Source organism: Rattus rattus, chromosome 3 (genome assembly GCF_011064425.1).
Source record: "Rattus rattus isolate New Zealand chromosome 3, Rrattus_CSIRO_v1, whole genome shotgun sequence".
In the NCBI taxonomy this organism is placed as follows: Eukaryota; Metazoa; Chordata; class Mammalia; order Rodentia; family Muridae; genus Rattus; species Rattus rattus.
The window spans coordinates 20,768,478-20,782,046 of NC_046156.1; the positions used below are offsets into that span (position 1 = coordinate 20,768,478).

At 42.4% G+C, this 13,569-nt stretch overlaps 1 protein-coding gene across 1 annotated transcript in view; it reads right to left on the reverse strand.

Annotated features, from left to right (window-relative positions):
- The window catches only part of LOC116895298 (alcohol dehydrogenase 6), a 29,011-nt gene that overhangs the window by 8,855 nt on the left and 6,587 nt on the right, over window positions 1-13,569 (reverse strand). Inside the window, exons 2-5 of the mRNA XM_032896610.1 lie at window positions 11,117-11,218; window positions 9,880-10,021; window positions 1,301-1,388; window positions 980-1,196 (exon numbers count right to left, since the gene is read on the reverse strand). Coding sequence (XP_032752501.1) covers window positions 980-1,196; window positions 1,301-1,388; window positions 9,880-10,021; window positions 11,117-11,218 — 549 coding nt within the window. The remainder of the gene's footprint in view (window positions 1-979; window positions 1,197-1,300; window positions 1,389-9,879; window positions 10,022-11,116; window positions 11,219-13,569) is intronic.

Consider the following 13,569-nt stretch of genomic DNA (forward strand, 5'->3'; position numbering starts at 1 on the left):
TAGCATTACTTCTAATTAATATACTATTCAACTAGAATGTATGATGTCTTTGTAAACAGTTAAAGAGAGGGGGGATATGTTCTATGGAGGTGTGGTGAAGTTTGGGGGAAGGGGGTGCCTCTGTGGGCCCATGTTGAAGCATCCCTTCCTCCTGAGGGATCAGCCACATGATGGCATAGTATAAACTTCAGGGCAGAAGAAGAAGAAGAAGGAGGAGGAGGAGGAGGAGGAGGAGGAGGAGGAGGAGGAGGAGGAGGAGGAGGAGGAGGAGGAGGAAGAAGAAGAAGAAGAAGAAGAAGAAGAAGAAGAAGAAAAGAAGAGGAAGAAGAAGAAGGAGGAGGAGGAGGAGGAGGAGGAAGAAGAAGAAGAAGAAGAAGAAGAGTAGAAGAGGAAGAAGAAGAAGAAGAAGAAGAAGAAGAAGAAGAAGAAGAAGAAGAAGAAGAAGAAGAAGAAGAAGAAGAAGAGTAGAAGCTGGTCATGAGCATGTGGAGACAGAGGGGGAAGGAGGGATAAAGGGGGAAGAGGGTAAGAACATGAGAGAGCAAGAGAGAGAGGAGGGGCAAGCTGCCCCTTTTATAGTATCAGGCATCCCTGGCTGTTGCCAGGTAACTCTAGGGATGGAGCTTAGACAGAAAGCTAACAATGGAAACTTGATGAGTTTTTTGTTTGTTTGTTTGTGCTTTGTTTTTTGTTTTGTTTCTCCCAGATGAACTGTGAAAAGCTTTCCTATTGCTCGTTGAATGAAATGAACTGGAGACTGGAAAGATACGGTTGTATTATATTAAAGTCTGTATACTTTTGCTCCTAGATGGCAGTGGAGTGCCTGTGCAGGCAATCAAATAATTCAGTCAACTCAACAGTGCCTAGCAGTAAGCTTATGTATGTTTCTTCTGGTGGTATGACCAGGCAGTGCTCTGATGTGAGAGGTGTTTCACCTGTTCTCACTAATTCTACTTGTATGGATGTCAGTGCTCCTCACCTTGGCAGAGTTGACGGCAGCGCCGTACCCAGTGGCAAACCCACAGCCAATTATGCACACCTTCTCCAGAGGTGCACCTTCGTCAATCTTGGCGACTGAGATTTCCTTTAGGACTGTGTATTCCGAGAAGCTGCCGAGAGCGATATACTGATGCACTAACTTTCCCTTGCAGGTAATTCTGCTGGGGCCTTCAGATGCCAGGTGTGTCTTTGACAGTCTTTGATAGATGAAAGGAAACAAATTGTACTTTTTATTAAAACGCATAAATCTCCTCAAGTGAGACTGAATTAGATTTTGACAAAGGCAGCTATAGAATCTTACCTAATTTCTGTACAAATATTGTTCTTGGAATTCAGGCAAGTTTTGCATTCCCCACACTGAGGGATACATAATAGGATAACTTTATCACCTAGAAATGCAAAGTGATTTATTAGGGTGAAGTAGCAGAGTAGTCTTGTCTCTTAGGATCTCAACGGCAAACCACCGAGAACGTGATGATGGAGAGTTATTTCCACATTTAACTGTGCTTGATCACAAGCAGATATTGTGAGTGTCCTCATCCAGGCATGGCTGAGTCTCTAGGAGCTGGCCTGGGTCTGCCCACCTTGTAAGGCACACTTGGGATACCATGGCAAGCAGTTTAGTTATGTGCTTTTAAGAACTGCATCTACTGTTCTCTGTACTGACTTCCACTGTGGGACCAGAGCCAAAGCAGTAAGGATGCAGTGCTCACAGAATAAGTCCCAGGGTTGGGGGACAGGCGTGCTGTGGGTTGTACTTTTTCCAGCGTGGAAAGAAGGAATATATATATATATATATATATATATATATATATATATATATATAGTATTCTGTCTAAGCTCCACCCCTGCATTTACCTAGCAACAGCCAGGTATGCCCGACTCACTATAAAAGGGGCTGCTCACCCCTTCCTTGCTCTCTTGCTCTCTCTTGCTCTCTTGTTCTTGCCTCCCCTTCCCCTCTCTCTCCCCATTTCCTCCCCACCCGTCCAGGTGCTCACTTCAGCCTCTACTTCTCTACTCTCTTTCTCTCTCTGCCTTTCTCTGCCCTCCTACCCTCTTAATTCCCCTCCCCATGCCCTGAATAAACTATACCATTGAGTGGCTGGTCCCTCGGGGGAAGGAATGCCTCAGCATGGACCCACAGAGGCACAGCACCCCCTTTTCCCAGACCTCACTACACCTCCATCAAACATATCCCTTCCTCTCTTTATCTTTTTATAAGCACATCCTATGATGCTGAGACTGATGTCACCATCCTCAATGGGTTTGGAGGCGATCTGCAACCCACCGTAAAGCCTTTTCCTGATACCAACATGACTCTTTGTATTTCTTTGTTCAAATCAGGAGGGGTGATCAGAGTGTCTGCTTGGGGTGAGCTTGTTGACTGATTTATTGTAAGTTCCGGCCAAGCATTGTAATCTGTTATAAATCATAATTTTAAAGCTTTGTTAGAATTTAGGCTCTTCTGGTTTAGTTCTAGGAAGTCAAAGACCCCCACAATGAAAACATCAAAACTGAGAAGAAAGAAATTGAGGACATTAGAAAAAGGAAAAGACTCTCATGCCTGTGGGTCGGCAGCTGGATCATTGTGAAAATGACCATCACAGCAAAATAAATTATAGATTCAGTGTAATCCCTATGAACCTGTCCATGACATCCTTCATGAAAATAGAAACCTCCCCTCCCAAAAATAATCCTAAAATTCACATGGAAGACCCAGGATGGCCTACACACTCCTGCACAAAAACAGCAATGCTGTATTGCGTATCATGTGATATTTATGTTTATATGACAGCACTGTAATGTTCTTGGTCACACGGATAAGAATAGAAGACCCAACCTTAAGTGTATATAATTATTGTAGCCATTGGATACTTGGCAAAAATCTACACAACGCTTTCCTACGTAGTGATGGGAAAACTGGATGTCCAAATATAGAGGAATGAAATTAGACCCACATCTCTTCCTCTTCCTCCTCTTCCTCAAAAAAAAATGAGAAGTAGGAGAAGGAGAAGAAGGAGAAAAAGAAGAAGAAGAAATAGAAGGAGGAGTAGAAGGAGAGGCCCCAGAGCTGGCCCTATGCCAAGCTCTTCATATGCAAATCCTTCCAGAAGAGAGCTGGACTCCCAAGAGTGCTGACACACCTGAGAGCACAGGCAAGACCACCACTTCTGCTCAAATACCTGGTCCAAGAGGGACCTGCCTGGATCCCTCAGGACACAGGAACCAAGGAACAACCTGGGACAGGATCTTTCCAGTTTCTGTCTGTGCTCTGGCGCTGACCCTGTGCCACAGCTATCCATACCTAGATTCTGCCCAGAAAGAGCTGGTCTCTCAGGAGTGATGATACACTGGCTTACAGGAGGGACAAGCAGCAGTCAGGGACAGCAAGAACAGCTAACACCAGAGATAACCAGATGACAAGAGGCAAGCACAAGAACCTAAGCAACAGAAACCAAGGCCACCTGGTATCATCAGAACCCAGTTCTCCCACCACAGCAAGACCTGGATACTCACAACACACTGGAAAAGCTCGATTCAGATTTAAAATTCCATCTCATGATGATGATAGAGGACTTTAAGAAGGACATAACTCCCCTAAAGAAATACAGGACAACACAGGTAAACAGGCAGAAGCCCTTAAAAAAGGAAACACAAAAATCCCTTAAAGAATTACAGGAAAACATAACCAAACAGGTGAAGGAATTGAACAAAATCATCCAGGATTTAAAAATGGAAATAGGAACAATAAAGAAATCACAAAGGGAGACAACCCTGGAGATAGAAAACCTAGGAAAGATGAGGAGTCATAGATGCGAGCATCACCAACAGAATACAAGAGAGAGAAGAGAGAATCCCAGGGGCAGAAGATATCATACAAAACATCAACACAACCATGAAAGGTAATGTAGAATGCATAAAGGCCTAACCCAAAACATCCAGGAAATCCAGGGCACAATGAGAAGACCAAACCTAAGGATAGTAGGTATAGAAGAGAGCGAAGATTCCCAACTTAAAGGGCCAGTAAATATCTTCAACAAAATTATAGAAGAAAACTTCCCTAACCTAAAGAAAGAGATGCCCATAAACATACAAGAAGCCTACAGAACTCCAAATAGACTGGACCAGGAAAGGAATTCCTCCTGTTCCATAATATTCAAAACAGCAAATGCACAAAACATAAAGGCAGTTTTGTCAGAATTACACTAGACTTTTCACTAGAGTCTATGAAAGCCAGAAGATCATGGGCAGATGTCATACAGACCCTAAGAGAACACAAATGCCAGCCCAGGATGGCTAGATACAGAAATGTATGCCAGTATCTAGCAAAACTTTAAAACCAAGATATTCCACAACAAAACCAAATTTACATAATATCTTTCCACAAATCCAGGCCTACAAAGGATAATAGTTGAAAAACTCCAACCAAGGAGGGAAACTGCACCCTAGACAAAGCAAGAAAGTAATCTCCTTGCAACAAACACAAAAGAAGAGAGACACACAAACATAATTCCACCTCTAACAACAAAAATAATGGGAAGCAACAATCATGATGCCTTAATATCTCTTAACACCGATGGACTCAATTCCCCAATAAAAAGACATAAACTAACAGACTGTATATGTAAAGAGGACCCAGCATTTTGCTGCATATAGGAAACATACTTCGTTGACACAGACAGACACTACCTCACAGTAAAAGGCTGGAAAACATATTTTTAAGCAAATGGTCCCAAGAAACAAGCTAGAGTAGCCATTCTAATATTGAATAAAATCGACTTTCAACCAAAAGTTATCCAAAAAGTTAAGGAAGGATACTTCATATTCATCAAAGAAAAATCCACCAAGATGAACTCTCAATCCTAAATATCTATGCTCCAAATGCAAGGGCACCTACATTCATAAAAGAAACCTTACTAAAGCTCAAAGCACACATTGCACCTCATACAACAATAGTGGGAGATTTCAACACTGCACTCTCATCGATGGACAGATCATGGAAACGGAAACTAAATAGAGACACAGTGAAACTAATAGAAGTTATGAACCAAATGTGTTTACTAGATATTTATAGAACATTTCATCCTACAACAAAAGGATATACCTTCTTTTTAGCATCTCATGGTACTTTCTCCAAAATTGACCATATAATTGGTCACAAAACAGGCCTCAACAGATACAAGAAGAATGAAATAATCCCAAGCATCCTATCAGATCACCACAGACTAAGGCTGTTCTTTAATAGCAATGAAAACGACAGAAACCCCACATATATATGGAAGCTGAGCAATGCTCTACTCAATGATAACTTGGTTAAGGAAGAAATAAAGAAGGAAATAAAAGACTTTTTAGAGTTTAATGAAAATGAAGGCAAAACATATCCAAACTTATGGGACACAATGAAAGCAGTGCTTAGAAGAAAACTCATAGCTCTAAGTGCCTCCAAAAAGAAACTGGAGAGAGCATACATTAGCAACTTGACAGTACACCTAAAAGTTCTAGAAGAAAAAGAAGCAAATACACCCAAGAGGAGTAGAAGTCAGGAAATAATCAAACTCGGGGCTGAAATCAATCAAGTAGAAACAAAAAGGACTAGAAAAGAATCAACAAAACCAGGAGCTGGTTCTTTGAGAAAATCAAAAAGATAGATAAACCCTTAGTCAGACTAACCAGAGTCACAGAGAGTGTATCCAAATTAAATTCAGAAATGAAAAGGGAGACATAACAACAGAATCTGAGGAAATTAAAAAAATCATCAGATCCTACTACAAAAGACTATATTCAACAAAACTGGAAAATTTGGATGAAATGGACAATTATCTAGACAGATAGCAGGTACCAAAGTTAAAGCAGAATCAGATAAACCATCTAAACAATCCCATAACCCCTAAAGAAATAGAAGCAGTCATTAAAAGTCTCCCAACAAATAAAAGCCCAGTACCAGATGGGTTCAGTGTAGAATTCTATCAGACCTTCACAGAAGACCTCATACCAATACTCTCCAAGCAATTCCACAAAATAGAAACAGAAGGAACACTACCCAATTCCTTCTATGAAGCCACAATTACGCTTATACCTAAACCAAAGAAAGATCCAACAAAGAAAGAGAACTTGAGGACAATTTTCTCTTATGAATATCGATGCAAAAATACTCAATAAAATTTTTGCAAACCAAATCCAAGAGCACATCAAAATGATCATCCATCATGATGAAGTAGGCTTCATCCTAGGGATGCAGGGATGGTTTAATATACAGAAATCCATCAACATAATCCACTATGTAAACAAACTCAAAGGAAAAAAAACCCCACATGATTATCTCATTAGATGCTGAGAAAGCATTTGACAAAGTTCAACACCCCTTCATGTTAAAAGTCTTGGAAAGATCAGGAATTCAAGTCCCATACCTAAACATAGTAAAAGCAATATACAGTAAACCAGTAGCCAACATTAAACTAAATGAAGAGAAACTTGAAGCAATCCCATTAAAATCAAGGACTAGACAAGGCTGCCCACGCTTTCTCTACTTATTCAATATAGTACTCGAAGTTCAAGCCAGAGCAATCAGACAACAAAAGGAGGTCAAAGCAATACAAATTGGAAAGGAAGAAGTCAAAATAGCAATATTTGCAAATGATATCATTGTATACTTAAGTGACCCCCAAAATTCCACCAGAGAACCCCTACAGCTGATAAACAACTTCAAAGAACTTAAGAAGTTAGCCTCCAGACAACCAAATAATCCTATTAAAATGGGGAACAAAGCTAAACGAAGCATTTTCCACCGAGGAATATCGATTTGCTGAGAAGCACCTAAAGAAATGTTCAGCATCCTTAGTTTTCAGGGAAATGCAAATCAAAACAATTCTGACATTTCACCTTACACCAATCAGAATGACTAAGATCAAAATCTTGGGTGACAGCAGATGCTGGCAATGATGTGGAGAAAGAGGAACACTTTCCCATTTTTTGGTGAGATTGCAAGGTGGTACAACCACTCTGGAAATCAGTATGGAGGTTCCTCAGAAAATTGGACATAGTACTACTCGAGGACCCAGCTATACCACTCCTGGGTATATCCAAAAGATGGTCCAACATTTACTAAGGACACATCTTCCACTATGTTCATAGCAGTCACATTTATAATAGCCAGAAGTTGGAAATAACCCAAATGTTCTTCAAAAACGGAATGGATACAGAAAATGTAGTACATTTATCCAATGGAGTACTACTCAGCTATCAAAATCAATGACTTCATCAAATTCCCAGGCAAATTTATGGATCTAGAAAATATTATCCTGACTGAGGTAACTCAGTCACTAAGAACACACATGGCTTGCACTCACTGATAAGTGGATATTAGGCAAAGAGCTTGGAACACCCATTATACAACTCACGGACTCATGAAGCTGAAGACAAGGAAGACCAAGGGGATGCTTCAGTCCTACTAAGAAGGGGGAACAACCAATCAAGGGAAGTAGAAGGTGGGAGGGACTTGGAAGGGAGAGAAGAGGGTCTGGGGAAAAGAGGAGCAGAATCAGGTATGGGAGGAGATGTACAGAGGGTCAGGACAGTGAACAGAGGTGTACAGCAGTGGGGGATGGGGCACTGTGGGTAGCCACCAGAAAATGCCAGATACCAGGAAAGCAAGAGCCTCCCAGGATCCCTCAGGGATGACATTAGCTGATCCCACAAAGGGGAGGGAAAACCTGTTGAGACCATATCCAGAGGTTAGGCATGGCCTCCTGGTTGAGGAATGTGGCCACCTGCCTATCTCCAAAATTTTAACCCAGAACTGCTCCCGTCTAAAAGAAATTCAGGGAGAAAGAGTGCAGCAGAGCCTGATGGAGAGGCCATCCAGAGACTGCTGACATGGGCATCCATGCCACATGCAGACAGCAAACCCAGAAACTATTGCTGATGCCAAGAAGTGCTTGCTGACAGGAGTCTGATAAGGCTGTCTCCTGAGAGGCTCTGCTCTGCCAGATCCTGACCAATACAGATGTGGATGCTCGAAGCCAACCACTGGACTGACCACAGGGACCCCAATGGAAGTCAAAAGAAGAAGTAAAAATAGACAAGAATAAGGCCATAAAAAGTTGTTCGCCCACGTTAGCAATGAGGCATATTCGAATTTAAACAGCTTTGCAAATTCATCTTACCCCAGTCAGAAAGGCTTAGGATCAAGAAACCAACAGATGCTGGTGAGACACGGGGAAAGGGAGGTCCCCGTCCCTGCAGGTGGCATTGTAGACTAGAATCTGCTCTGCATTCACAGCCACCTTGGAAATGGAGAATTCTCACAAAGTTCAAGGTTTATCTACGGTATGACCCAGCTAAACTGTTAGGGTTTTCCTGCTGTGAACAGACGCCATGACCAAGGCAAGTCTTATAAAGGACAACATTTAACTGGGGCTGGCTTACAGGTTCAGAGGTTCAGTCCATTATCATCAAGGCAGGAACATGGCAGCATCCAGGCAGGCATGGTGCAGGAGGAGCTGAGAGCTCTACATCTTCATCTGAAGGTGCTAGCAGAACACTGACTTCCAGGCAGACAGGATGAGGGTATTAACGCCCACAGTGACACACCTATTCTGACAAGGCCACACCTCCAAATAGTGCCACTCCCTGGGCCAAGCATATTCAAACCATGACCCTGTTCTTCAGCATAAGCTCACAGGACTCCATATTTGACTCCCACGTACTTGCCCACCATATGCATTGAACTTATTGAAAATAGAGACAGAATGGAAGCTGCCTGGATGGTCGTCAGCTGACTAAAGAAACACAATTCATTCACACAACGGTATCATTTCCAGCTGCAAGGAGCACGGATTCGTGAGACTTACAGATAAATGGGTGGAACTGGAAAATAGACTCATCGATGAACGGAACCCAGAAAGACAAACGAACACTAAGTGTTCTCTTCTGTCCGTGGACCCTAGTTCTGAATCCATGAATTTGACTCTCAAACCTGAAATAACCCCAGGAGCCAGGAAATCAGAAGGAGCCATGGGAGAGGCAGAGGGAAGCTGTTCCAGAGAGAAGGCTGTAGGACAAGGATGTAATGGAGAAGGGAAGGGAAGGGAAGGGAAGAAGGGTGAGGATTAAACTGGGAGGGCAAATAGGGGATACACAGGGAGAAAGAGTGAGGGGTGACAAACAAGACTAAATATTTGAAAAAGCCATGATGAAAGATTATTTGATAAGCTTACTTAACAATAAACATGTAACAAATATGTATATACACACATGCATTACATACACAGATCTACACATATCTATACATATATACACTTATATACATACTATATATACATTTACACACACACACATATATATACAAACATGTACATATCTAAACACACACACACACACACACACACACACACACACACACACACACCCATACACCCAGTTTAAATTTAATTGTCACATAAAGTGACAGCACTTCCTCCAGGAGCCATAGGCCATCTGAACTCCCAATGCCCGTGAAGGGACACCTCCCTTCAAGTTGCTGATTAAGGGGATCCAAGAGACCCAACCCATCAATATAGGCCATTGCCCTCACTTTAATTAAACAATTGTTCAGCAGTGCACTCCAGTTTGCCAATTTTCTGTAATTTTCCTCCTCCCTTGTGCCTTTGTTGGGTATAGATTTGGTGCGTTCTACGTCAAAATATAAATGTGACGAATAAACCCCACTACAGTTGTGCTGTAACAGAAACAACTACGACTCCTCCTTGCAGAAGTGGGTAGTGTCCGCCTTTCATTTTGGTTGCTCTATCATGACACGTCCGAGGGATGGCCTTTAGTCTGTTTCCCGCTGTGGGTTCCAAGTCTCGCGGTTTCTCCGAGATGGGCTTTGCGTCTTACCTGTTCTTACGCTGCTTACTCCTTCCCCCACACTCTCGACTATCCCAACTCCTTCATGGCCCATAACCATGGGGCAAAACTTAGAAAGTTCTTGTGTGTTCAGACATTTTATGTCTGTGCCACAGACTCCTGTGGCCACCATCTGTGTGGAAAGCACATAGAATAGAGGTTGGTCTGTTGTGAAGGCTTCGGACTTGATGTTCTCCTGAGGTTCCCAGTTCATTCACCTCTACTCGGCTCTCACCATTGGCACCTGTAAGAGTTGTTTGTGTAAAGGAACCCAGTGTTCTTCCTTTACTCCCGATTTTAGCTAAAGTTTTAGTTTATCTTGCAAAGATCCTTATAGTTTTGTTAATAGTCCCACTTCCTTGCAAGTCCTAATGGTGTTGTGCTCATGACGCGGCGATCAGACGTACATTGAAACCTCATGGTTCTAGAGATGCACCAACAATTCTGGTCTGTGTTTATTATTCTTCTCAGCTGGCTTTGTCCCGTTATCTACGGAAGGCGGGTTTTCTACCTTTATCTATCATAATCATCTGAATAATAATGGCTACCAGGATTACCCCCATTCAGCCTCTCCACCGCTCACCATAATCTGCACTGCTCTGTATTTTGGATCAAATGCACAGGTGAGAGAATCAGACTGAACCTTGTCAGATAATGGTTGGGTGTCTTTGAGTCCAAAACTGTTTGTTTGGGATGAGTCGCGACCTGGTTGACGTGTAGTCATTGGGGATTGCTAAATGACATATGCTTCACTCAGTAAAGAATAGATTCCGCGAAGGGTGCAGAAGACACTATAGATCGTGTCGGTAAGGTAACGTAGAAAGAGCTATCTCTCCATAGTCCATCAGTAAAGAACACATACGCTCCACCACTGAAAGGAAAATAATCTAATGACCTTGAACCACAAGTCAGATGGACTGCATTCTAACTTGCTGGGAGCCAGTTAGAATCACCTGGGGATGGGGGCCACGCCCAGCCGATGGGCTCATAATTGGAGATGAGATGCAGTTAGCATTTCCCAAGCTCCCTAGTGATTCCAAGCGTGTGGCTAAGCTTTTAAAAAGTGAACTGGTTTTCTTATTCTACGTAGCAGTGTAAAAATGTACTAATCCTCCCTAACATCTTCTAGGCAAAAGAATATGTAGTTTTATTTTCATATAGAAAATTCTGGGGAGGATAAATGGTGAACGGCTTTGGTTTTGATGTTGAGATGCTGAGTTTGTTTTACCTTTATTCGAACCTCCTTTGCTTTGGGTGGGGCCACTTCGACCTCCTCAATGGCGAGAGGGGCTCCAGGCTTCCAGAGCACAGTGGCTTTGCATCTGATCACCTGGGTACAGCAGATGAAGAGGGACAGGGATGTGAGTAAGTTTAGGAAGAATCTTACATCAATCATTACCAGAAAGCACTTACTTCACCCTTACTCAAGAGGAAAAAAAGGAAAAAGTCTACATCTATACTGAAGGTGGTGGCTCCCACCCCAGTGTATTTTTTTTTTTTTGTTCTGCTTTCAGCTTCTATATTCAAGTCAGTGTAGCAAACGTCGTTTATACTTATAGGAAAGCACACATATAAATGGATGGATAGCTTTCTATCTCTGCTGAGACTGTCTTGCTCTGTAGGCCAGTCTGCTTTTGAACTTGTGATCGTGCTGCCTCCGCATCTCTGGGCTGCCATTGTAGGCCCCTGCCACCCATCCTCACAATGTATGTGCTATTATTAGGAATGAAATAGACCACTAGTTACTGCAGAGTTGTGGTATTACGCCTTGTGCCAGCCTCATCTTGCAAGAGGGTCCTGAGGACGGGTGTTTGGGAGCGGTGGAAAAATGAGTCGGAGTCAGTGACGAATGCAAGCTGACAGCGCTGTGATCTGCTGGAGATAGCTTTCCCATGCAGATGCAAGCCCAGACTTTTATTTGCATAAGCTACTTCCTTAGAAATTGCATATCAGTTTAATCATTTACCCCAGGTTCCATTTTGATCATTTCACGAATCAGCATTTTATTATGACCTTGACCCATGACCCTTAAAAATACAGAGCACATTTGAGGCAAATGAACCAGATAACAATTTTTTTCTCTCTCTTTTAACATGGCAAGTCCTATGCGGAATTACCCATTATGCCGAAGCCATGATGAGTGCCACCTATAGGCTTAGATTTCTCAACACTTATTTTAAAAAGGGTTCTCAAACACTTCAACACTGCCCCCCCCCACTTCAGGCTCTCCATCCAAAGGTAAGGGAGAAAAGATGGTAAGTAGGACAACGGGATGTGGGCCTGATTAGAAGTAGTTCTTTGGGGCGATTCCAATCTCTGTCAGGATAAAATACTAGGATACCAGCAGTGATGCCAGGTTAAAAGTGTCACCAAACACAGATCAGCAAGGATGGCATAATCCAGCAGAAACTGCCAAGCCTCTGCCAAATTGGCCGGAATCAGTCAGCAGAATGACCAGCACCAGCTGGAACATCATGGTTCTCTTCTGTGCCTCTCTCAACAAAGTGAAGATCAGCGAAGATGCCAGCAAGAGTTTCAGAGCTAGTGATGTAAGCGCCCTGCCCTCTCTCTTGAGTCCTACTTATACCCTCTCAAAGATCACATGTCCTCCATGGGTCTTGCCTCATCAAAATACCATGTGAGTCTGCATCACATGACACAACCAGAGACTTCCACTTCATAGAGGAATGCAAATAGATCTATATTTCAACTTATACAAAACTCAAGTCCAAGACCTCAATGTAAAGTTACTTACACTAAACCAAATAGAAGAGAAAGTGGGAGAACAGCCTGAGCACATTGGCCCAGGAGGCAACTTCCTGAACAGGACACCAACAGATCAGGCACTAAGATCAACAATATCTCAAGAAATTAGACACCAACACACCAAATAACCCAATTAAAAATGGAATATAGAGCTAAACAGAGAATTCTCAACAGAGGAACCGCTAATGGCTGAGAAGCACTTAAAGAAATGTTCACTATCCTTAGTCTTCCAAGAATTACAAATCAAAATGACTCTGAGATTCCATTTATACCCTTCAGAATGGCTAAGATAAAAATAAAAGCCCAATGGACACATGTTGGCAAGGATTTGGAGCAAAGGGAACACTCCTCCATTGCTGCTGGGAGTGCAAACTTGTACAACCACTCTGGAAATGGATTTCACAGTTTCTCAGAAAATTGTGAGTAGCCCTACCTCAAGATCCAGCTATACCACTCTTGGGAATATAACCAAGAGATGCTCCACCAGACCACAAGGAAAGTTGTTCCACTATGTTCATATCAGTTTTATTCATAGTAGCTAGAAACTGGAAATGATTCAGATGCTCTTCAACCAAAGAATCGATTTTTAACGGTGTGGTTCATTTATACATTGGAAAACTATACAGCTACTAAAAATAAGGAAATCATGAAATTTCCAGGCAAATGATGGAACTAGAAAATATCACCCTGAGTGAGGTAACCCAGACTCTGAAGGACATGCATGGTATGTACTCACTTATAGTAGATATTAATCATAAAGTACAGGATACTCACGCTTCAATCTACAGACTCAAAGAAACTAAATGACAAGCAAGGCCCAAAGTAGGATGCTTGAACCTCACTCAGGAGGGGAAATAAAATAGTCATCAGAGGTGATGGAGGGAATGTGGAGGGGAGTGAGGTGTGTGTGGGGAA